This window comes from Perca fluviatilis, chromosome 14, assembly GCF_010015445.1.
Source record: "Perca fluviatilis chromosome 14, GENO_Pfluv_1.0, whole genome shotgun sequence".
Taxonomy (NCBI): Eukaryota; Metazoa; Chordata; class Actinopteri; order Perciformes; family Percidae; genus Perca; species Perca fluviatilis.
This window is the reverse complement of record NC_053125.1, coordinates 25,082,525-25,105,934: the sequence shown is the minus strand read 5'-3', so window position 1 is coordinate 25,105,934 and position 23,410 is coordinate 25,082,525. Positions and strand designations below refer to the sequence as shown.

The 23,410-nt window shown below is 40.6% G+C and overlaps 1 protein-coding gene across 2 annotated transcripts in view; it reads right to left on the bottom strand.

Annotated features, from left to right (window-relative positions):
• Window positions 1-6,300: 6,300 nt before the first annotated feature.
• LOC120573092 (myosin heavy chain, fast skeletal muscle-like) overlaps window positions 6,301-23,410 on the bottom strand; it is a 697,218-nt gene continuing 680,108 nt past the window's right edge. Inside the window, exons 1-41 of one of the 2 annotated variants that reach the window (XM_039822535.1) lie at window positions 19,589-19,624; window positions 19,028-19,070; window positions 18,226-18,447; window positions 18,007-18,150; window positions 17,754-17,910; window positions 17,626-17,653; window positions 17,441-17,537; window positions 17,244-17,336; window positions 17,093-17,156; window positions 16,913-17,011; window positions 16,721-16,824; window positions 16,476-16,614; window positions 16,244-16,362; window positions 15,951-16,100; window positions 15,680-15,850; window positions 15,297-15,597; window positions 13,776-13,846; window positions 13,594-13,681; window positions 13,356-13,473; window positions 13,154-13,277; window positions 12,600-12,736; window positions 12,255-12,510; window positions 11,928-12,170; window positions 11,667-11,843; window positions 11,438-11,583; window positions 11,256-11,346; window positions 10,767-11,156; window positions 10,530-10,656; window positions 10,324-10,442; window positions 10,042-10,238; window positions 9,584-9,767; window positions 8,719-8,884; window positions 8,456-8,580; window positions 8,037-8,345; window positions 7,740-7,943; window positions 7,509-7,634; window positions 7,254-7,424; window positions 7,063-7,167; window positions 6,871-6,966; window positions 6,618-6,749; window positions 6,301-6,406 (exon numbers count right to left, since the gene is read on the bottom strand). In XM_039822535.1, coding sequence (XP_039678469.1) covers window positions 6,386-6,406; window positions 6,618-6,749; window positions 6,871-6,966; window positions 7,063-7,167; window positions 7,254-7,424; window positions 7,509-7,634; window positions 7,740-7,943; window positions 8,037-8,345; window positions 8,456-8,580; window positions 8,719-8,884; window positions 9,584-9,767; window positions 10,042-10,238; window positions 10,324-10,442; window positions 10,530-10,656; window positions 10,767-11,156; window positions 11,256-11,346; window positions 11,438-11,583; window positions 11,667-11,843; window positions 11,928-12,170; window positions 12,255-12,510; window positions 12,600-12,736; window positions 13,154-13,277; window positions 13,356-13,473; window positions 13,594-13,681; window positions 13,776-13,846; window positions 15,297-15,597; window positions 15,680-15,850; window positions 15,951-16,100; window positions 16,244-16,362; window positions 16,476-16,614; window positions 16,721-16,824; window positions 16,913-17,011; window positions 17,093-17,156; window positions 17,244-17,336; window positions 17,441-17,537; window positions 17,626-17,653; window positions 17,754-17,910; window positions 18,007-18,150; window positions 18,226-18,432 — 5,796 coding nt within the window. In that variant the 5' untranslated portion in view covers window positions 18,433-18,447; window positions 19,028-19,070; window positions 19,589-19,624 and the 3' untranslated portion in view covers window positions 6,301-6,385. Of the gene's footprint in view, window positions 6,407-6,617; window positions 6,750-6,870; window positions 6,967-7,062; window positions 7,168-7,253; window positions 7,425-7,508; window positions 7,635-7,739; window positions 7,944-8,036; window positions 8,346-8,455; window positions 8,581-8,718; window positions 8,885-9,583; window positions 9,768-10,041; window positions 10,239-10,323; window positions 10,443-10,529; window positions 10,657-10,766; window positions 11,157-11,255; window positions 11,347-11,437; window positions 11,584-11,666; window positions 11,844-11,927; window positions 12,171-12,254; window positions 12,511-12,599; window positions 12,737-13,153; window positions 13,278-13,355; window positions 13,474-13,593; window positions 13,682-13,775; window positions 13,847-15,296; window positions 15,598-15,679; window positions 15,851-15,950; window positions 16,101-16,243; window positions 16,363-16,475; window positions 16,615-16,720; window positions 16,825-16,912; window positions 17,012-17,092; window positions 17,157-17,243; window positions 17,337-17,440; window positions 17,538-17,625; window positions 17,654-17,753; window positions 17,911-18,006; window positions 18,151-18,225; window positions 18,448-19,027; window positions 19,071-19,588; window positions 19,625-23,410 lie in introns of those variants that run through there. The other variant, XM_039822534.1, reaches the window with a different exon arrangement.

The window sequence follows — 23,410 nt, the reverse complement described above, 5'->3', positions numbered from 1 at the left end:
TCTTACAGCTGCATCTACTAGAAATATCACAGCAGAGACTAGGAGAACTTTGCAGCTCTGAGAGAAGTTTTAACTTTGTTCCAATGATGTGATCTGACTTTTGGGCCTCCTGGTGTGTGTTCTGCAGCTGCATGAAGACAGAAAACCAGTGTTTGTATCTGATATCAGGTGCATCAACTCAGTAGTGTTGGACCAGCTTATAAAACACATTTATACCAATTCAGCAAATGTAGAACTGAGACTAAATAAAGCGGTAAATATCTGTCTCACATCAGATGGTTTTAACAGCAGTCATATAACAGAAGTTACACAGCTTGGCCAGATGGTGGCTTATTTTCCAAAAACTGCTGAAGTTTTACTAAGAAACAAACTTCCATAGATTACTTAGATCAAGTGACATTTAATATAAAATGATCCATTTAGGGGTTTATGAAATGTTACATTAAGTCTCTGCTGCCTTAGTTTTTTATGGTGTGTCCCCAAAATGTACAAAACAATATTTTCCTTTTTAAGAACTATAAGTGAACTTTTTGACCTGATGAATGAAATGCTTTCCACTCATTGTTTGTCTATCAGTTCATGTTGATACAGTGTTAAAGTCAGTTTGTAGAGATTTTAAAAAATAGCTTGGAAAAGTCCATTAATCTCAGTAAATATGCAGAATAGTTTCTGAACATGTTGACTCATGTTGCTGCATTAATATCATCACATTAAGTAGTTCATCTGGGACATTTTAATAGATGCAGTTTTTTGACATTTCAGAGGCTTTTTTTGACGATTATTTTCTGATGTTTTTGTTGTTTTTTGACATATTTGACTCTTTTTTTTGCTCCATTACCTCTGCTGATCATCAGTTATTTTACAGATGATGAGGAACTTTTGTTGTTTTTGTTTCCAGGAAGATAAAGAAGATTAGACTTTGGCTTCACCTGCTGGACACTTCACCAAACTGTCCATAACGGACCTGGGGGGAATCAGGTTTCTCAGACTATAGTCCTGCCTTCAGCAGTCGGGGATCCGATTCCAGTTCCTCCCTCGGTGTCTGTGGCAGTATCGAACCCGTTGATGATAAAGCGTTGCAGCGTTTGGGTCAGCTACCGGGAGGACTGGGAGCTTTAACCAAACACTATGAGAGAGAATCTGAGTCTGAATCCATTATTACTATCTGGGACCTTTCAGGATTCTTACTGGGAATACTGGCACTTCATTAAAACGGGTTGGGGATTAATGTATTCCCTGTTCCCTTGTTTTTTACTGTGTTCTCTGTTATGTTTTAACCTGTTTTCATCCTTGTGAATGTTTTATGCTTCGGTTTCCTGTCTTTTGTAGTCTCTGTTTCTCCCATGTCATGTCTAGTTTTACTTCCTGCCTTGTGTTTTTCCACCCGGCACGTATTTACGAATCCTAGGCCGTGCCCTACGAAGCACGGGAAGCAGCTGAATTGGATAAGAAATGTATAGATCGGGGTAGTAACCTTGGCTAAAAATGGACGCCTGGCCAATAGTAGTGTGTTAATGCTATCTGTGATTGTCTGCCCTGCCCATCTGATGTGTCTCACCCTCGTTACCTCGTGTATTTAGTCTCTTTTGAGTCTTCCCTCCCTGTCGTTCCCTGAATCTCTCATTCCTGCTGGTTTATTCCTTTCATGTCTTCTGGTTTTCTAGTGGTTTGTGGTTTTGGTTTGTCTTGGTTTGGACTGCCTCCCTGGCTACCTCAGGACACCTTCATTTGTAAGTTTTTTGTTAATAAAATCCTTTACCCTTAATTTTTGTAATTAATGTATCATTGAGGTGAATAAAAATTAAAAATAAATAAAAATTCACCGGGAATTCAAAACTTTCGGGGGGAGGCCTATATATTATATATTTATACCTAAAGGCTGCTATAGTCAGGCATGTGCACACATAGACATCAACAGGGGCTTGAGCACCTGCCCTTTTTCTTCCTCAAGAGAAAGTGCCTTTTTGTGGATGCATGTTTTTCTTTTTATATAGCCTATATATATATATACCATAACCAATAACCAATGAATAAGGAAGTCTTTGCTGGGAAACTCAGTCTCTGTAAAAAAAAAACGAAGCATTGAGAACTTTGTAAGTGTACAGACAGTTTATTAAAAAGATAATTTATAAAGACCATACCGTTCACAAATACAGGCAGGCGCCATCTTGGGATAACTGTCATGACCAGTCATACGACAATGTTCATTGTGTTCATTTTGCGCTGAATTGTCCTTTAAGGAAAGCCGTGAACATGTGTCATATGATATAAAATAAGTGGAGCAGTGTGATTGATGAGCTTAGTTTATTTTGTAAACTTATTATTGATTGATTTTTGCCTTAAAACTCTGATATTGTTTGCTGTGGTTTTCCTATATTGTTTGCTGTGTTTTTTCTTATTGCTTGCTGTGGGTTTACTTTATTATATTTTGCTGTGGACAATTTACCTTTCCTTCCTTTCTACAGGTTGGCAGGTTGGCACACCTGTAGAGCCCCGTTTACCCCACTCCCGCCCCACACCCCCCCAAAAAAATTCCCCCCCCCGAAAGCGAGTTGGACGCGCATGGCGCTGTGCGCGCTGCTGTGCGCTGTGCGGAGTAGTGGACTGGCGGACTGGGTTGCTGAGCTTCCTTTCTCTCGGTGTCACTGCTGGCTGGATCTCCTGTGCCCTGCTGGAGCCGAATCCTAGACTCTGCAAGGTCAACGCTCGCAAAACTCCTACTGAAGGGAAGTGGTCCTTGTTTTCCCGCACTGATACATGTGTAGTTTTTGGCATTTGAGCTAAAGGAGCCGTTGTTAGTAGATGTTAATTTCTGTGAAGGTGCCAGATCCAGCGGCCGACGGCAGAGCAGCGGAGCCGCAATATTGTTGTTGGGCCTACATGAAGTGTATAAAAGGAAAGTCGTCACCCTAAACATGTGACACTGTTTCAAAGTTGCCGGGCTAGGATCAGGCTGCAATTGATTTTATAATTTCCCTACTGACAGAAGCAGAGCGGCACCCCGGAATTCCTGGTCCCGGATCTCTGGATTTGGAACAGACTATTCGAAGCACCGTGGGAGCGAGACATTCTGTGCCGGCGGCAGAGGAAAACAGGAGCTAACTCCAGTCTGGACTGAACTTGGATAGGGTTTCACCCTGGGACAGAACATTGAATGATCCATGGGTTTAATTGTCTCCTGGGTTTTTTCTTGAGATGTTATTTTAATGTTGTTTTAATCTTAACTTTTAATAGCAATAAATTACTATTTTTATAGATTTATTTCTTCTGGTCATTTCTCGCTGTGTTGGTGTGGCCCGGGAATTAAGATTTATTTAAAAGTAGCAAACTGCTTCCAAGCAGCCGTTACACATGCATCTATTCAAATTACTTCATCCAGGCTTGACCTAGTCACACCTCGTGAAACGAACCAAACCAGGATGCACAGATTAGACTTGGTCAAGCCTCACTTTATCGGTTATCCTGGATTTATAAATTCTGCTTTTGTGAAACAGCCCTTGTCAGTTTCCCGTCCAGCGTTTAAATAGCAAATGCACCTGCGCCCATCTTTGCGCCCATGGGCGTGCTGGTCTTACAGGGAGGTGTGTTCAGGTGCATTCTGGGCGTATTGCTATCTTGAGGCAGCAGGAAGTGATCGCACCATTGACCAACAAAAACTTGGTCTAAAGTCAATAACGCAGCATTTCATTGTTATTTTAACAGCACATTAGTAAAATGCTCCTAGGCTTATGCACAGTGGGCACACACTATGCTTGTTACACACACAGGGAAGCACAGCAGCACACAAACATTCAAAAGATTACAAATACAAATATTATACGGTGTAAATCCTCCATCATAATAGCAATGTTCCAAGGTACAAACACGCCTGGCTTTTAAAGGGAATGGGAGCTGACACTTTGGTTTATTGCATGTTATGCCCAAAACACACCTATGAATGAATACACTAAGTACAACCCTTTTGAACCATGCGCCTGGCACACGGATCCTTTTTTCCGCTGTCAAACTAGCAAAAGTGGATTTCGACACGCCCTAAACGCACGCTTCACGCCATGCGCTTAGATCGTTAAAATAGGGCCCTCAGAATTGTTGGAGAAACAACACATAATTTAAGGGTATGTTCAATTACAGTTGGTAAGTTACTGGTACATTCAGTAAAAAAAACTTTTATCATCTAGTGGTTTGTCTTTTTGTCGTATAACTGCAATTGACTAGTATAATAAGTTTTGTTATAAGTAATTGTTTTTATATTCCTAATTAAGAAATCAGTGAATTGTTTCAGATGTTTCAGGACTCTGGCATCTGCTGTTTTTTTCAATCATAATGGTCATAAAAAGGTCTTACATCAAATTTGACTTGGTAACACCTGCAGAAACCCTGTATTGTGACAACATTTGTTGGTTTTGCGAGCTAATGACTGCTTTCTGTCAGAGCCAAAGTTGTGGTTCTAGGAGTCCAGAGTTTATTCTGCTGTCTAAATTATATATGCTTATTATATATGCTTCCTCTAGGTCATATTATTAGGAAACACTCAATTAACTATCACTGTTACGCAGACGATACCCAATTATATCTGTCAATTAAGCCAGATGAAAGTGGTCAGTTAGCAAGACTTCAAACGTGTATTGAGGATATAAAATCCTGGATGACCCACAACTTCCTGATGTTAAACTCAGACAAAACGGAAGTTATTGTGATAGGACCAACGCACCGCGAACTTCGTTTTGAAAGATATAGCTACTCTGGATGGTATTGCCCTGGCCTCCAGCGCACTGCTGTCAGAAATTTGGGAGTTATTTTTGATCAGGATATATCCTTCAACGCCCACTTAAAACAAACCTCAAGAATAGCCTTTTTCCATCTTCGTAACATTGCAAAAATTAGGAATATCCTGTCTCAAAAGGATGCTGAAAAACTAGTCCATGCATTTGTTACTTCTAGACTAGATTACTGCAATTCCTTATTATCAGGTTGCCCAAATAAGTCCCTTAAGACTCTCCAGCTGATCCAGAATGCTGCAGCACGTGTTCTAACGAGAACTAAGAGAAGAGATCATATTTCTCCTGTATTAGCTTCTCTGCACTGGCTTCCTGTGAAATCTAGGATCGAATTTAAAATCCTCCTCCTGACTTACAAAGCTCTAAATGGTCAAGCACCATCATACCTAGAAGAGCTCTTAGTATCTTATTGTCCCACTAGGGCACTGCGCTCCCGGAATGCGGGGCTACTCGTGGTTCCTAGAGTCTCTGGAAGTAGACTGGGGGCCAGGGCCTTCAGCTATCAGGCTCCGCTTCTGTGGAACCAGCTCCCAGTCTGGGTTCGAGGGGCAGACACCGTCGCCACATTTAAGAGTAAACTGAAAACTCTCCTCTTTGACAAAGCTTATAGTTAGGGAGTGAGGAGTTGCAGCGTCCACCTAACCCGGCCCACCTGCTTCTCCTCGTAGTTAGTTATGCTATTACAATTCTAGACTGCAGGGGAGGCTGTTTCCTTCCTATGACACACTGAGCTGCTCTCTCATCTCTACTTGTTACTTTTGTATGCATCCTGTCCCAGAATTGCTTGTTACTAATCTAGCTCTGGGGAGTTTAGCATCCCGCTGCGTCCTGCTGCGTCCGCTGCATCCACCCATGCTCTGCAGCGCCACGCTACATCCCGCAACGCCCTGCTGTGATGTTCCTATGCAAAGAGTAGTCTGGATCCGGTATAGGGGACTGCACTACTCAGTATGACACGATGTGCCCTGCTATGACATGAACTTCCACGATAACCTTCGAAGTCACTGTGACCTCTAATGTGACTATTATCGCCACTGTTCATCACACCCCCAACCGGCCCGTCAGACACCGCCTACCAAGAGTCTGGGTCTGCCGAGGTTTCTTCCTAAAAGGGAGTTTTTCCTTGCCACTGTCGCGATAGCCACTGCTAATGCTTGCTCTTGATGGAATTACTGTAATTGTTGGGGTTTTGGAAATTATAGAGTGTGGTCTAGACCTACTCTATCTGTAAAGTGTCTCGAGATTACTTTTGTTATGATTTGATACTATAAATAAATTGAAATTGAATTGAATTAAATTGTGCCTCTGGACTCCAAAGATTGCCCACAAGTGAGAGCTCATCTTGGATTAGGAAATTCATTATTCTTTTTTTTCTGCTTGTTTTCTTAACTGCCCATATTGTTCACCCTCACCTCAAATGTTAAGGATGTTTTTAGTGTTTTTCATGTCCCAAAAAAAGTGTTATTCAAATCTCACAACTACCTTTGAGAGAAGCAAAGAGATGAAAGTATTACAGACAGAATTTAATAGCAACAGTTTAACCTTTATTGTTTCGGCATGAATGATTTCATATTATATGATTCAACACAGCCAAACTCTTGTGTGTTTTACTCTGCTGCTTCTTTTCCCTGTAAAAAAAAACACAGAAATGGTTTGTGTGAGTTTGAATAAGCGATAGGGGACAACAATTGTGATATGTTCATTTTATAGTATTTAAACCAAATGCTTTATAAGGTGAATATAATACTGTAAAGAATCTGCTCTAACATATCGACAGATATACATTAAAGAATAATTGCTTTGTTGGTTATTTATCACTAAACTGATGTATGTATTTACCTTTCCAGAGTCACGGCTCTTTGCCCTCAGCTTGTTGACCTGGGACTCTGCGATATCAGCGCGCTCCTCAGCCTCCTCCAGCTCATTCTGAACCTTCCTGCACTTGGACAGATGAGTGTTGGCCTGCTCCTCCTGAAATACAAGACAGAAAAAAATTTAAAAGTTCAATAATATCCATAGTACTAATGTACATTAAAATAACTATGATATATTGTCAAACTTTCAGTGTTGAACATGTATATTTTGTCCTTACCGCCTCCTCAGCCTGCCTCTTGTAGGCCTTGACCTTCAGCTGCAGTTTGTCAACCAGATCCTGCAGCCTGCCGACGTTTTTCTTGTCCTCATCAGTCTGTAATAGGCAATATAGATTTGCATTTGTATTTTTAATGGTAAAGATATTAGATCCTTTTTGTACTGTACATGGTAACTATCAAAGTGACTGTACCTGATAGGTGAGCTCCTTCACCCTCCTCTCATATTTGCGGACACCCTTAATGGCATCTGCTCCGCGTCTCTGCTCAGCCTCAACCTCTGCCTCCAGTTCACGCACCTTCAAAGAACAAGACAATAAGTATCCACCTTTCTTTTCCAAAAGTCTTGCTTCAGTTGTGCAAATTCTTAACGTGACTTTCATACCCGGGACTCGAGTTTCTGGAGCTGCTTCTTGCCACCCTTCATGGCCAGGTTCTCAGCCTCATCCAGGCGGTGCTGCAGGTCCTTCACAGCGACCTCCAGGTTCTTCTTCATCCTCTCCAGGTGAGCGCTGGTATCCTGCTCCTTCTTCAGCTCCTCAGCCATCATAGCAGCCTAGAAGAGACAGCATAAAATGTTAATGAGAAATATCTTGAACATATTGGAGTGAAAGGAAGAACAAATGAAATGTAAACCTACATCAGTGATGGCCTTCTTGGCCTTCTCCTCTGCATTTCTTGCTTCCTGAACAGTGTCATCCACTTCACTCTGGACCTGGACCAGGTCAGACTCAAGCTTCTTCTTGGAGTTCAGAAGGCTTGTGTTCTATAAGGCAAAAAAAAGGCACTTAGTCATTACATGCCTGATTTTCACGTTATTTCATTTTCATTAGATTTTTGAATTATTGAAGAAATGATTGGGCTTGTTCACCTGAGAATGCAGAAGTCCAACACGCTCACTGGCATCCACCAGCTCCTGCTCAGCAACTTTGCGACCTCTCTCTGTCTGTTCCAGAGCAGCTCTGAGTTCCTCGATTTCAGCTACCATCAGACCGTTCCTGCGATCCACCATAGCAGCTTGTTCCTTGAAGTCTTCCTGTGCTCTGACAGCATCATCAAGGTGCAGTTGTGCATCCTAGTGAAAAAATATCAGGAAAGTATTCACATGAATTCCAAAATGTACCTGCACTGACCATAGTCTGTGCAACAACTCTTTGTCTAACAATACCTTCAGCTGCGCCTGCACATTCCTCAGCTGCTTCTGGGACTCAGCAGCCTGGCGATTGGCGTGGCTAAGCTGAATCTCCATCTCATTCAGGTCTCCCTCCATCTTCTTCTTGATTCTCAGGGCATCGTTTCTGCTCCTGACCTCAGAATCCAGAGTGCTCTGCATGGAGTCAATCACCCTCTGGCTGTTCCTCTTGATCTGCTCCATCTCCTCATCTTTCTCTGCCAGCTTCCTGTCCACCTCACCCTTAATCTGGTTGAGCTCCAACTGGACACGCAGGATCTTAGACTCTTCGTGTTCCAGAGTTCCCTAATGATATCAAAGAATTAAATATTAATCTTTGCCTTTAAACCTTTTATTGAATATTTGTCTATGATTAAGATTTTTTTTTCAGAAGATTTCCCCGAGAAAAAAAGTACCTCAGCCTCTTCAAGAGCCGTCTGGATCTCAGCCTTCTCGGTCTCCACCTGCTTCTTGGACTTCTCCAGCTCATGGATACTCTTGCCAGTCTCACCAATCTGTTCAGTCAGATCTGAGATCTCCTCTGCAGAGAGATACATGTGTTTTATATTGTTAAACCTTACAATGTAAAATAAATACACTTTATTCTAACACAATTGAATACAATGTAAGAAATACAAGTGCTCAATACAATGTAGCTGTTACATAATGTAGAACTTACGTTGCAGGTTCTTGTTTTCACGCTTCATGGTCTCCAGCTGATCCAAAGATTCCTCATAAGAGTTCTTCATCTTGAACAGCTCAGTGCTGAGAGAACGAGCCTCCTTCTGTGCTCCCTCGAGCTCGGCCTGACCCTCCTCGAACTTCTGTTTCCACTCTGCCAGCACCTGAATAACATAATTAATACAGTTCAGTTGGTTATGTATCAATATGAGGAAAACTAAATACATATTTAAAGGCATACTATGCGGTTTCTGTTGTTTTTTGTTTGTCAAACAGTGACCCCTAAAGTCGCTGTGGAGTACTTGTATTTAACGTTACTGTTGTATGCAGACCCGTCTCTGCACTCACGGCCTGATCCCCATCCCCCGTTCCTGCAAGATTTGGCGGGGCGCCACCTACCAAACTTGCATTGCTGGTTTTGCAAGTGGCGTCCTCCTCTGCTTTGCTGTCGGGATGATTTGCCCTACTACAAGTTCGTTTACCATCAAAATGACTTTAAAGCTCCCAAAGGTCCCATGGCATGAACATTTCACATTATGAGGTTTTTTAACATTAATATGTGTTCCCCCAGCCTGCCTATGGACCACCAGTGGTTAGAAATGGTGATAGGTGTAAACCGAGCCCTGGGTATCCTGCTCTGCCTTTGAGAAAATGAAAGCTGAGATGGGCCGATCTGGAATCTTGCTCATTATGAGGTCATAAGGAGCAAGGTTACCTCCCCTTCCTCTGCTTTGCCCGCCCATAGAATTTGGCCCCCCATGAGAGAGAGACATCATGGCTTTCAAACAAGCAAAGTGGCAGTTGGTCAAGGCCACACCCCCACCCTCCACCTTTGTGTGGCCACACAAAGTAAACAATGTTACCTTGTCAAAGTTCCTCTGCTTCTTGTCCAGGTTGGCAGCCAGCCCATTGGCCCTCTCAACATCAATCATGAGGTCCTCCACCTCACTCTGGAGCCTCTGTTTGGTTTTCTCAAGAGAAGCACACTTGGAGTTCACTGCCTCAATCTGCTCCTCAGCCTCCTGAAGACGCTGAGCCAGCTTTTTCCTGTTTGAAAAAGATAAGATTTGTTTTCCACTGAAACTTTTTTCCAGATATTTTTTCATGAACGAAATACAAATCATTACATAGTCTCAGAACCTTTGAATATTATAAAGTACTGCTTTAATCTAAAATGTTATTTTCGTAATAAGATACTAATTACAAACAATTGAAAAACCTTTTTAGAACATTTGTTTAAATGCAAGTTCTGTTTTTGAGTTATGCTAAAATGCTACACTTCTGAACTGCCCATTGAATAGTAAGTTTGAATGTTACTCACTTGGATTCCTCAAGCTCCTCAGTGCGCTGGATAGCATCAGTTTCATACTTAGTTCTCCACTGAGCCACCTCACCGTTGGCCTTGGACATTCCACGCTGCAGCTCAGCCTTGGCCTCCTGCTCCTCCTCAAACTGCTCCCTCAGCAGATCACAGTCATGGCGGGCTGATTGCAGTCCATGGGCAAGAGCATTCTTGGCCTGGTGTAAGACATGTGATTGGATTTACAAATTCCTTAATCCCAAACTAATAATACTAATACACACTCACTTAACAGTGTCTTACCTTGACCTCCTCTTCAATCTGTCTCTTCAGCTCCTCAATCTGCTGTGTGAATGCCTGTTTGCCTCTGGTCAGCTGGGAGACAAGAGCTTCTTTCTCTTCAATTTGACGGCTGAACTCACCTTGTGTGAAAGATGTCATGATACGTTAGTTTTTGTCATGTTTCTTAATAATATACACAATATATTCAGTTTAAAAGTTTTAGATACCATTTTCTGTCAGGAGACGTGCTTTCTGTCCATTTGAGTCATTGATTTGACGGACATTTTCATCATTCTTGGTCTTCAGTTCGCTGAGTTGGTCCTCTAGAGTACGGCACATCTTTTCAAGATTACCCTAATGAGTAAATAGAGATGAGATCAGTAATCAGATTTTATTTATAATATTAATTACATTATTTACTATGCTTATTTAGTTAAAAAAATAGCATGTAACGCATTGTGTACCTTTGCTTTAGCAACAGCTTCCATGTTGCTGGAGAGGTCATCAATCTCCATCTTGTATTCACTCTTTTCCTTCTCAAGCTTCTGCTTTACACGCTGGAGGTTGTCGATCTGCTCTCCCAGCTCAGCTACGCTGTCAGCCTGCTTCTTGCGAAGAGCAGCAGCGGTGGCTTCATGCTGCAGAGTGGACTCCTCAAGATCACGACGGAGCTTCTGGAACTCGGCTTCACGCTTCTTGTTCATCTCAATCTGAGCAGCAGTGGCACCGCCGGCCTCCTCCAGCCTCTCACTGATCTCCTCAAGTTCCCTGGAGAGGTCAGCTCTCTGCTTCTCAACCTTGGCACGAGCTGCACGCTCAGCCTCAATCTCCTCCTCCAGTTCCTCAATACGAGCCTGTTGAATATAAATGTGATGTCGTTCAGTAAACTTTCACTTTTAATACACAAATTTGGGAACACATGCAGAAATGTTTCATGTCATGCGATATGTCACCTGGAGCTCCTTGATCTTCTTCTGAAGTTGAGCACCCAGTGACTGCTCATCTTCAATCTTGCTAAGGAGCTGACTGATTTCAAAGTCCTTCCTGTGGGAATTATAGATAAAGTACATAGAGTTCATGCAGTGAACCACAATTTTTAAAAGAATGTTTGTACAAATTAAAAAACTTATGTTACTTTTTGATCTTCTCATCAGACTGCTGCTTGTCATTCTCAAGATCCATTATGGATTCCTGGGCCAGTTTCAGATCACCCTCCAGCTTTCTCTTGGCTCTCTCAAGGTCCATACGGAGCTTCTTCTCTTGCTCCAGAGAACCCTCAAGCTAAGAAATAAGATGAGAATTTAACCATCACATTCAAGAAAAATGCTCTTGCTTTGCCAATCCAAGAGACTTTGTAAACTTACATCATCCACTTGCTGCTCAAGCTTGGTCTTGGCCTTGGTCAGAGTGTTGACTTTGTCTTCCTCTGCCTGCAGGTCATCAAGAGTCTGCTGATGAGCCTCCTGAAGGGCTTTCTTTTCCTTGGTCAGCTTAGCAATGCTCTCATCTTGAGAAGCCATCTCCTCAGTCAGGTTCTTAACCTAAGTGTGCAAGAAAAATCTTGTCTTTAATCGGTCATCATTATAATCTTACTTCATCTGCTGGACAGATTATTATTTACCAACCTTGTTCTCTGTGGCATGTTTCTCTTTTTCCACTTTGGCCAAGGTAAGCTCCAGGTCATCAATATCCTTCTTGAGCTCAGAGCATTCATCCTCCAGCTTTCTCTTCTTGGCAGTGAGCTCAGCATTCATTTCCTCTTCATCCTCCAGTCTCTCGGTTGTCTCTTTGAGTTTGGCCTCGAGCTGAATCTTACTCTTGATAAGTCCCTCACATCTCTCTTCAGCATCATTCAGATTCTCTGATTCCTTGTTAATTTTCCCAAAATAGATGTTAGCACATTAACATTAAAAAACATGAAAAAGCAGAACTGTCCGTTGGTGTGTACTTACAGATGCTACTTGCAGCTGCAGATCATTCTTCTCCTGCAGAAGGGACACCATCTTCTGCTCCAGTTCCTTCTTCTTGGCCAGGGCAGCAGCCAAGTCAGTGGTCATCTTTTCATAGTTCTCCTTCATAGCTGCCAGCTCCTTCTCAGTTTCAGCACTCTTCAGCAGAGGCTTGATCTTGTAGTACACCTTCATCCATGGCCAGTGTTTGACATTCATGAATGAGCGGACATTGTACTGGATGGTATATACAGCATCCCTGTTCAAAAGAAGTTGCTGTTAGGGACAAAGTTATTCCTCATTATTCATTCTGCGGCTGTGCACTCAAAATTGTTGTTTTCAACATGCCTCGTTGCTGTCATCTTCACAAACTCTTTTCTCATGAGGTAACCACGGCACAAAGCCTGAGTCATGGTGACCAGAGATGCCAGTTTTTCATCTCTCATCTCCTCTAGGACACCCAGCAGACCGGCTTTGAAGAACACCTGATCAAAGAGAAAATAGAAATTGACATGTCTGCACTATGCACTATTCTAAACATTAAACCAGAAATGACTCAGATAACATGTACCCCACACCATCATATTAATGTCTTTTCTATCTTCATCAGGATCAGGATATGTAGCAAAATATCGTAGACAGTGAAACACAATTATTGTAAATGGCTGATGGCAGCTGTGCTTTTTTCTAGGAAACTTCAATCCTTTATGGGCACTTTTACTAGTCTTTTACTATTACTTGGTGCACAAGACAAAATGTAACCTGCTTTATCAATGGCCACATGATAACACAAATTCTCTATTTCTATCCTTTACTCATTCTCTTTGTTTTTAACAGACAAAATGCACTGACCATCATTGGAAAGTACCACTAAAATATATAAATGCAATCAAGGGGCTAACCTTGGTGTGTCCGAATTTGTACTCATCATGATTAACATCAATTGACCCAAGCAACTTCTCTGAAGCCTTCTTGTTGTCAATGAACTGGCCCTCGGGGATGACACTGGCATTCAGCACCTTGTACCTTTTTATGAGAGTTAATGGTTAGTGTCAGCATTTTCTTTTAATAATCTATCAAAATTCTTTAAATATCCATTGATACCTCTGCTTGAAGTCAGCATAGAGAATTCTGCTAGGGAAACCTTTTCTGCAGATTCTGATACCCTCCAGCACACCGTTACACCTGAGCTGGTGGATGACCAGGAAGTTCTCCATCAGACCTGTAAAAAATGCATTTCTTAATTACTTCCTTGAATAAATAGGCTCTAAAATTAAGTAAACCATACCAACAAAACAAATCACTCCTAAAAGAATCTCTTGAGATTAAGTTTTCTATGTACCTGGAGTCTTCGACTCATTGGGAATCAGGCAGCGCACAAAGTGAGGATGGGTGCTCCTCAAGTTAGTCATCAGCTTGCCCAAGTTCTCCTGTAGATCCAGAATGGTGAGTTATATCATGCATGATACTGTGAGTTTGAGCATAAATTGAGATACTGTATATGAGATAAGTTTGCAACCTTACCCTAAACTGTGAAGACACAGTCTGCATAGAACCACCCTTCTTCTTGCCACCCTTCTTTGCACCACCAGTTTCTGTAAATGTTTTTTTAAATAGACTTGTTATGTTAAATGTGACACATCATTTACAAGAGCACATGCTACAGTTAGTTAAAAAATATACAGTATAACCTTAAAGGTCCAATATGTAATATTTGTACTGTAATAAATCCAAAAATGACACCAATGCCTCATCAGATATTAAGGAAACATGTTAAGCTGAAATACTATCTTTTCTGACAACAATGCTAATGTCAGCATTTTTTCTTTTTGAAATTTACATTCCGTGACGGAATTTATGTTTATGTTTTGGTCTGTGGTTGTTATCAACGGCCCAGTTTGACAGCCAGGCCGGGTTGCCAGATATACCTGTAAAAACGTAAACCCAGCGCGCTACAGCTGTAACATTGTTACAGCCATGAAAGCAGCTAACAAACGAACAGGATCAACGGAGATAGATTCTACCGGACCTAAAAAAAAAGTAAACGGCATGTTTCTAACAGTTGTGTGACCAGAGACGTAACAACCCCCTGGTAAATATTGGAGATGTATTTGGAAGATGGAGATAGCTTAGATCCCAAAAGGATGCAGAATTGGCTTATTTCCTCCTGAACAGGTAAGCATTAGCTTCAGGCTAATTTATCACAAACACTAGGGACGGGCATTTCATGTCATTTCAACATTTGTGTACTCGCATTGAATTATATAGCTAGAGTACCCGAGTTGGTTACTCGCAAAAACAATTGAGACACAGCCAGTAAAGTGATCCCAACTGGTCCTGGCTAACGCCGCCATTCTAACCCTTTTAACTGCTAACGTTACCGGGAGGACCAGGCAAGCGGGCCATGGCTGTTTACAACGTGTAGTTCAGCAGCTGGAGCCGACAACGGTGAGTTATTTTAAGCCACGAGAGAGGGGCTGTAAATCGGAAAGAGAGGACTATGAGTTTGCAGTGTGTTTAGCGATTGTTGCCGTAATTCTAAGCCAATGAAGTGTGTTCCGTCGGCAAGGTAGTGGTATTTTTAGCGTTTCGTATTGTAATTCTAAGCTGAGGAAGTGTGCCTGACTGGCGTGTGGAGAGGATGGTGAGGTTGTTGTGTTTTTAGTGGTTCATACTGTAATTTTAAGCCGAAAAAGTGTGTCTGTCAGTTGGTTACAGAGCTCCGCGTCGTGTATATATATCTATGGCTCCGCGTGAGCACGGCTTTTATGACTGTCGATATAGCCAGCATAACGTTAGCTACTCCGCTGTGCTGTGGAGCTATGTGAGAAAAGCGTCTAGCAACATTGTTGTGAATGCTGTGGTCTCAGCCTGGCAACCCCCGTGAACTTCGAGTCTGGGCAGGAGGGGGCGGGGGAAACGACTGTCCAGTATTTTGAATTGGTAGTGCAGTAACTATTTTAACCGCTAGCTGCCAGTATTACATACAATATTACATATTGCACCTTTAAAATGTGTTTCAGTTTATTGTAGTTACTATCATACCCTCAACGACGGGAGGATACAGAACAGCCAGCAGTTTCACTGGGGATTTCTGGTACAGCTGAATGACAGACTCATTCAGTGGATCCTTGTTCTTGTCCAGCCAGCCAGCAATATTGTAGTCCACGGTACCGGCGTAGTGCACCAGAGAGAAGTGGGCCTCAATCTTGCCCTTGGCGGGCTTAGGCTTCTCAAATGCTTTGTTTTTGCCAAGATGCTGGTCATAAAGCTTGTTCTTGAAGGATGTGTCTGTGGCCTTGGGGAACATGCACTCCTCTTCGAGGATGGAGAAGATTCCCATGGGCTTGAAAAAAGTGTGAAGAAGTATGTCATTAAGTGATACAAATTAAGAACAATTATATTTGATTACCAAATGAAGTGATTACCTTTTCAATGAGCTCAATGCAAGCAGCCAAGTCCATGCCAAAGTCAATGAACTCCCAGATAATACCCTCCTTCTTGTACTCCTCTTGCTCCAGGACAAACATAGTGTGGTTGAAGAACTGTTGCAGTTTCTCATTGGTGAAGTTGATGCACAGCTGTTCCAAAGTGTTGAACTGTGATGGGACAAATAATCAGTATAATCTCTCGCAGGGCAATAAGAATGATTCTGTCATGAAAAGAATCAGCCTCTGAATTGTTCGAAATTATGCTTACGTCAAAGATTTCAAAGCCAGCGATATCCAGGACACCAATGTAGAACTGTCTAGCTTGTTTAGTGTCCAAACTCTGGTTGATACGGACGACCATCCACAAGAACATCCTCTCATAGATAGACTTGGCCAGGGCAGGCACTGCGTTCATCACCTGAATAAAAACAAGGATGTGATTTGTTTAAAATCAGCCGTCAACCATCTTGTAAAACGATGGAATACTGGTATTTAAATTTTATCTAATGAAATAAATAACACAAAAAATAAATAGAAGTGATACCAGTTTATCTCAATTACCTGAGGTACAGTCTGTCCCTTGGTGACAAACTCATTTCCGACCTTCACTCTGGGATAGCACAGAGCCTTGAGCATGTCAGCGGAGTTTAGACCCAGCAAGTAACCAACCTTGTCAGCCTCTGAAAATAGTTCAGAGATTTCCATCATGATATGAACAGAAACCAGTGTGATTAAGAACTGTATTACTGTTTTCCCCCAAGCTATTCACTCTGAGGTGGCATTAAATACTCACCCTCTGTGCCATCAGGCTCAGCCTGCTCCTCACGCTGCTTCTGCTTGAACTTCATGTTACCATGGTGGAGCACAGCACCAGTCATTCTGTAGATGCTCACCTTCTCTTCACCAGTGAAGCCCAGGATATCAATGGCATTCTGAGTTCAAAAGAGGTCCACACAAACATAATCACTTTAGAAAAATGCACTTAAAAAGGGTTTTGATGTGGATATATTTAAATATTTGAAAGTAAAAATTACTCACATCAGTGGCTTCCAGCTCAACTTTGTCATCAATGCTGGCCACAGTGATCTGACCCATGCTACACATGGGGAAGTCGTAGGGGTTGGTTGTGATGAGAGCCTGATCTGGATATCAAAAAAAGGGTGAACACGTGAGAACATTTGTTTCATATGAGAACAGGATAAACAATGTGCATCCTCTCAATCTTCTTACCAAGTATCTCAGGGATGTGGCCGGTCATCATCTGGAAGAAGATGTGGTAGCCTCTTTCATCAGAAAGCTGGTATGTCACTCTTGACTTCTCCAGCAGATCTACCAATAGTGTTCATAAATTACAGTCTGACCAATTCTCAATTCCAGTCATTTGTATGTACTATTAGTATTATTACTTACATGTCTCAATATCAGCACTAGACAGTTTGCCAGTTGTGCCGAAATGGATTCTGATGAATTTACCCTGTTTGGAACAAAGGATTTTTAATGTCCCCACATTGGCAATCTGTAACAAGACCTCTTTCATGTGTAGAAATTGTTCCATACTTACAAAACGAGAAGAGTTGTCATTCCTAATAGTTTTGGCGTTACCATAGGCCTCCAGCAGGGGATTGGCTGCAATAATCTGATCCTCCAGTGACCCCTATAATCCAGGTTTAGAATTACAGTCAGAAAATGACTTCATTTCCCCCTTGAAAAATATTCTATAGAGGAAGAAGCCTGAATTGTAATCATACAGTAACATACCTTTGATTCGTCCCTCTTCGGTCCACCAACTGCAATTGTTGCAAAGTACTGGATGACACGCTTGGTGTTCACAGTCTTTCCAGCACCAGATTCTCCACTAGGTATAGACATAGACTTTTAAGAATTTGATCAAGATATTTGACTATGTTAAATAAAGTCAACAAATGTAAATGTAACAAGCTTACGTGATCAAGACAGACTGGTTCTCCCTATCTGTAAATAAAAAAATAAATAATGTAATAATAATTAAGTTTTACTGCAAAAAAAATCCCTTTATACTCATACATTCTACATTGTTTGGGTAATGACTTACCAGTAAGCATGAACTGAAAAGCGTTGTCAGAGACAGAGAAGATGTGGGGTGGAGCCTCCATACGCTTCTTGCCTCTATATGCACTTACACATTCAGCATCGTACACTGGGAGCCACTTGTAGGGGTTCACAGTGGCACAGAACAACCCAGAGTAGGTCTGAAAGTGATCATAGAGATTCAACAGTTAACTCTATGTTTCCTGCAAGTTTAGCAATTCGCAATAGTTCTTTTCTCATTAGGCAGATTGTCTTACGTAGATCATCCATGCTGCAAAACGCTCTTTGAGGTTATACAGCACAGAGGCTTCATTGAGATGGGTCATCATGGCCATGTCCTCAATCTTGTCATACTTGGGAGGGTTCATTGGATGGACATCTTCTTCTTTCACTGTCCTCTCCTGCAACAGGACATTAGACACAATGATAACTAATCATATTGAATTCCCAGTTGACTGTGACTTCATGATACTAACCTCCTTAGTGTCCAGGAGTTCAACGGTGACTTTGCCACCATCTTTCTTGAGGATTTTTGCCTTCAAGTACAGCTCCTTGACATCGGCTACATAGCAGGCACTCTTGGCATCAAATGGTGCAGTTTGAGCCTCAATTCTCTCCTTTTCTGGCTTACGAAGGTAAACAGCAGCTTTGCCATAAATGGCCATCTCCGCGTCCGTACTCATGGTGGCGGTTTACTTCTGTGAAGTAATTACAAATAAGAGTAAATATAAATATATATATATATATATATATATATATATATATATATATATATATATATATATATATATATATATTTATATAATTTTATATTTAGACATTAAAACTAATGTCTTCTATGACTGGGAAGCCCAGAATTATATAGTCCAATGAAATAATTAACATATACCTATCAAATTGAGTTCTGGGCATCATCACAAGTCAGTAAATCAAACAATAGCAATCTTAGAATGATGGTTTCTGTTCATATAATTGAACAGTTCCTAAATGTCTGGTGTTGTACTAAACATCAACAATATATCAATACCAAAATATTTTCTACATTATTACAAGAGACCTTTAGCTTAGTTAAAGCCTTTCAGACCGTTAGACTGATTGTCTATGCTGTAATTTCATTATGTTGCTCTATAATTTACACACAACATCTGCTGCATGTCTCTCCATCCAGGGAGAGATTCATGCTCAGTTTCTCTTCCTGAGGTTTTGTCTTAATTGGATGCAAAACACCTAAGGTCATGGATTAAACACACTAATACTTAAAATAAAAGTTGTACATACCTTATCCTTTCCCCTTGTGAAAAGAATGTTGCACTCCACAATCCTATTGAAAACATCGTGGGTTAATCAGTGCAGGAAACAACCTCAAATTAATTGAAAACTTTGTTGACATATATTACATTGTAGAGATACGTACAAAAAATATATAAATTTAATCTTTTATCAAAGATGAGTGCATTGAATACATACATTCATTCTTGCACTGAACTGCCTTGCACTATATTTATATTTAAATCATCTCGACTATACTGATATTGCACTATTCTTTCCCTCTCTTCAAGTGTTATTGTATATTTTTTGTAAATTCTATTGTATTGTTATACTGCATACTTACATTTTTTATAGTTCTTACTGTCCTTTCTGTTTTTATTTTTTATATAAGTGTAAGTATACAAGTTTTGTACTTTAAGAGCAAAGATTAACCAGTGTCAAATTCCTTGTTTGTTTACGCAAACCTTGCCAATAAAGCTGATTCTGATTCTGACTAAATATAATGTCTTATAATTTCCAAAATGAGAAATACATTTAAATGGTATGATGCATAGTAGTAGACCACCTCACCACAAGCTGGAACTTCAATCGCCTTCCTCCACGCTGTCTAAGGCACCCACATGGACCCCTTATATTCAGTCTGGTGTGCTTACTAAGCAGAGGTTGAAACAGACTTACATGCCAGTTATGGTAAGGGTGACAGTTGAGACTTGACGCATTTTTTTGCTGGTTCTATATTTGGGAGAATCCCTACCCTGGGTAAGCGATTTTTGAATTCTTTTAAAAAAATTCACATATGCATATTTCATTTTTTTTGAATTAAAGATTATAATAGGAAATTGTGGTGTTGACACATTTTAAGATGAAGATTGCCTTTAAAATGTTTGATGATTGATAATTGATTGATTGGTATTTTTTACTTTGATACTATGATGTGAGATTTAAAATTCATATGAGGAATTTAAATCTGACAGACAGCAAATGCATGAAAGGTAGATGAACATTGACATTATGGTCTTAAATTATTTCGTGCTTGCGCTTGTTTGGTAATTTCTTGACTCCTAATAAACCTGCTTGTGTTGAGTTGAAACTTTACTGAAAATGCAAGACAAAAGAGCAAAAAATGACTTTTTGCACTTGCCTCTTTTTAGTCATGTGAATTGGATTATTATGGGGATTATTATGGCAATCTTTAGTGTGCATATGTAAACATAACCAGATATGACTTACTATGTAATATTTTCAATCACTAAGAAAGCAACATTTTTATTAAATGTAATTATATTTTAACAATTGCACATTTATTATTGCCTTTTCTAAACTAACTTAACATGATTTTACAGAAATGTCAATGTCTCCTGAAGTGTAATTTCTATTCATTCAGGCTCCGAGATGTCTTTTTAAAGGAGATTCAGTCTACATTATAGAATGATTAGGATTAAGCAGTCAGAGTGAGCCAGTTGTCTGCTAACTTGTGTGCGATGTAGAGATTATGCTATCTTCTGTGAGCAACATGTGTTAGGGGCCCCTCTGTAGGGTCCATCTCATCCATCTTGTAATTTGAGTGGTTTCAAAAGTTGCTGTGTGAAGGTGAGAGAAGTTGGCATGTCATCAAAGTGAGAGGGTGCAAAGCCTGGCCTGGATTGGTTGACTGTATATTATTAAGCAAAAGAATGCTTTGACCAAAACGGAATATAGCTTTAAACATTAGGAAACATACTGTACATACTGTAGGCTACAGTACGTGTTACCAGAATATCTTGCCATGCTTTCAGATTTGCCCTGGATGTCACAAATTGTCTTTTAGTGGACTATTGATATGCAGATATAATTGATTGAAAATATGTTTGTCTGTTCTGGGCATGATCAAATGCCCGAAAAGAATTTTCAAAATGTCATTTTCATGCAAATGTACAATTTACACAAGCTACTGCACTGCATGTTAGACGAGAGAGAAACAAAGTAGTGAAATAGTTAGGGCACATCAAGTGTAAGGTACTGTACAGTGAAAATACATCATGCATCTCTTCTAAGAGTTTATTGAATAGGATGTTCACTAAATTTTTTCTGTAATAAAATCTCACACACACACACACACACACACACACACACACACACACACACACACACACACACACACACACACACACACACACACACACACACACACACTTTCAAACAATGATTAAAATGTTTCAGGTATGGGATCCTACAATGCTTCTTAGTCTTGTTTTTCATCAAATGTTTAAGATTATTTGATGTTCAGATGTTTGCCCACCAAGGCGTTGCAGTGAGCACACAGCTGATTGATTTCTCACAGCAAAGCACTCCCCCTTCCAGAGTTTACTTCACTTGGTCAGATGTCAAAGCCATGCTATTTAGACGTCTTTGAAAGAAAAAAAATGATCAAAGCTACTATTTTGTTTTCGTTACAATGTATGCTCACTAAACATGATGATTATGGAAATAATTACTGCATTCAAACAAGTGACCTTTTAATAACCCAGTCTTGAGTGACACAATTTGCTAATTAATTAAAATATGTGGTGGCTTCTAGTTGTTTCCCTCTAAGGGGCAAAAAACCCAAAAGAAATATATTATCTACTCATCTTGTACAACGCTCGGCCAGCGTTGAGAGCAAGCCCATGAATCAATCAGTTTTGTAATAATCTTGATGTTTGTTTGTTTGTTTTTACGAGTTCTTTTAATAACTCTACTAAAATTGTGTGTGCTGCATTGCGCCAACTCAATGTAATTAGATAGGCTAGGTGTCAAAGTCCTGAGATGGACGAAAGGTCAGAGGATGCCTGTTATTGTGGGGGCGGTCATTTGAAGCACACAGCAGTTGTTGAAGCTTCTGAAAAATGCCAGTCTGCTGGCTAGTTACAGTACAAGAGTGAGATAGCATGATGGAAACACTTTGACCATTCATGTTTTAACCTATTTATGTCCATAAAAAAGACCATAAAAGGGACAGCTCACAGAAGGGCAGTATGTATTAATATGGGTGGATAAAGTCAAACTGAATAGGGCACAATTTTAGCCATAACCCAAGTCATTTTGGCACAAATGGAACCCCATAGTGGTCGGTAGAGAGAAGCTGGTGGTAGCTGACTCAGAGATTTGTTGTGACAATGTGGAATCTGAGAACATGGGACTGAGCCCTCTTGGACTGCTTCACTCCTCGCCACGGATTGGCGGGGAGGCAGAGTCAACCTCACTCTACACACTCCAGCTTTGATCCTCAATAATAACTCTATACCGGCTGTTGCAGAGAAGACAGACACAAGATGGACCTCTGTCCTCTGGTCTCCTGGTTTGGATCATAAATGTCTGAAGACACACAAGGTAATGTGTGAATGTGTTGATGTTGGTGTTGTCATGATATGAATCCTGTTGCATAGATTTAGTGTTTGAGGGTTGGTGGATTAGACCAGAAGTTAACAGATAATAATGTGGTCGGTTTTCTCAGTAAAGAGACAATTCAACAACAACAGTTTAACACACATTTGATTCATTGAAGACAGATCATCCTGAAACTTGATCCACATAAAAAGCTGAAGAACCAAGCAGGCCTTAGGGGCGCAATACTAATGATTTAGATTAATAAGAACCTGAGAAGTACTGTGGAAATCCACGATCCTTACACTCCTTCTCTTTTAGTGAAATGTTTTCCTTCACATGAATGAAACAGATGTGTTTGGTCTCTTTACAGCAGCGAGGGATCGGACCAAACCTGAGACACCTAACACAACAAGTCCACCAAACACAACAAGTCCACCACAACCAGAGAGTCGGGGATGGATCTGTCTCTACTGTGGACTGACAGCAGCTCTGCTGGCTGCTGTCAGTCTGATCGACGAATATAAGATCAGCAGATGATGGTTTAGAGTTTAATCATTAACAACTGAGGCAAAACTGTTAGAATTAACTGTTGATATCACAGACACAACGAAAATACTAGTTTCTCATTGGCAGGTAATATAACAGCAGGTAACCATAGCAATGCTGATGTTTCAAACACATCAGCAAAATGAACACAAACAACCTGTAAAAGGTGATGACTGAAACACATTCATGATAGAAAAGTCTAATTACAGAACTGATATACAAAAATAATTATGGAGGAAAACAATTGTTGGAGCTATTCATTGTTTTGTTATATTTAATAGTTAAATATGTATTTATTTAATTTCTGTTTTGCTTGAATCATACAGCTACATAATTCATATCATTAGTATTTTTATTTTGGTTATTTTAAGTATCTGCTAGTGCTTTGGTTTTGAAAGTACCACGCAGCCTTAACCACCTGCAATTGTTGTGAGTAGCCTACAAGTTGGAGAATAGCGCGTACACGCACCTCACACCGCGCGCACCACCCGGAGAAAAACG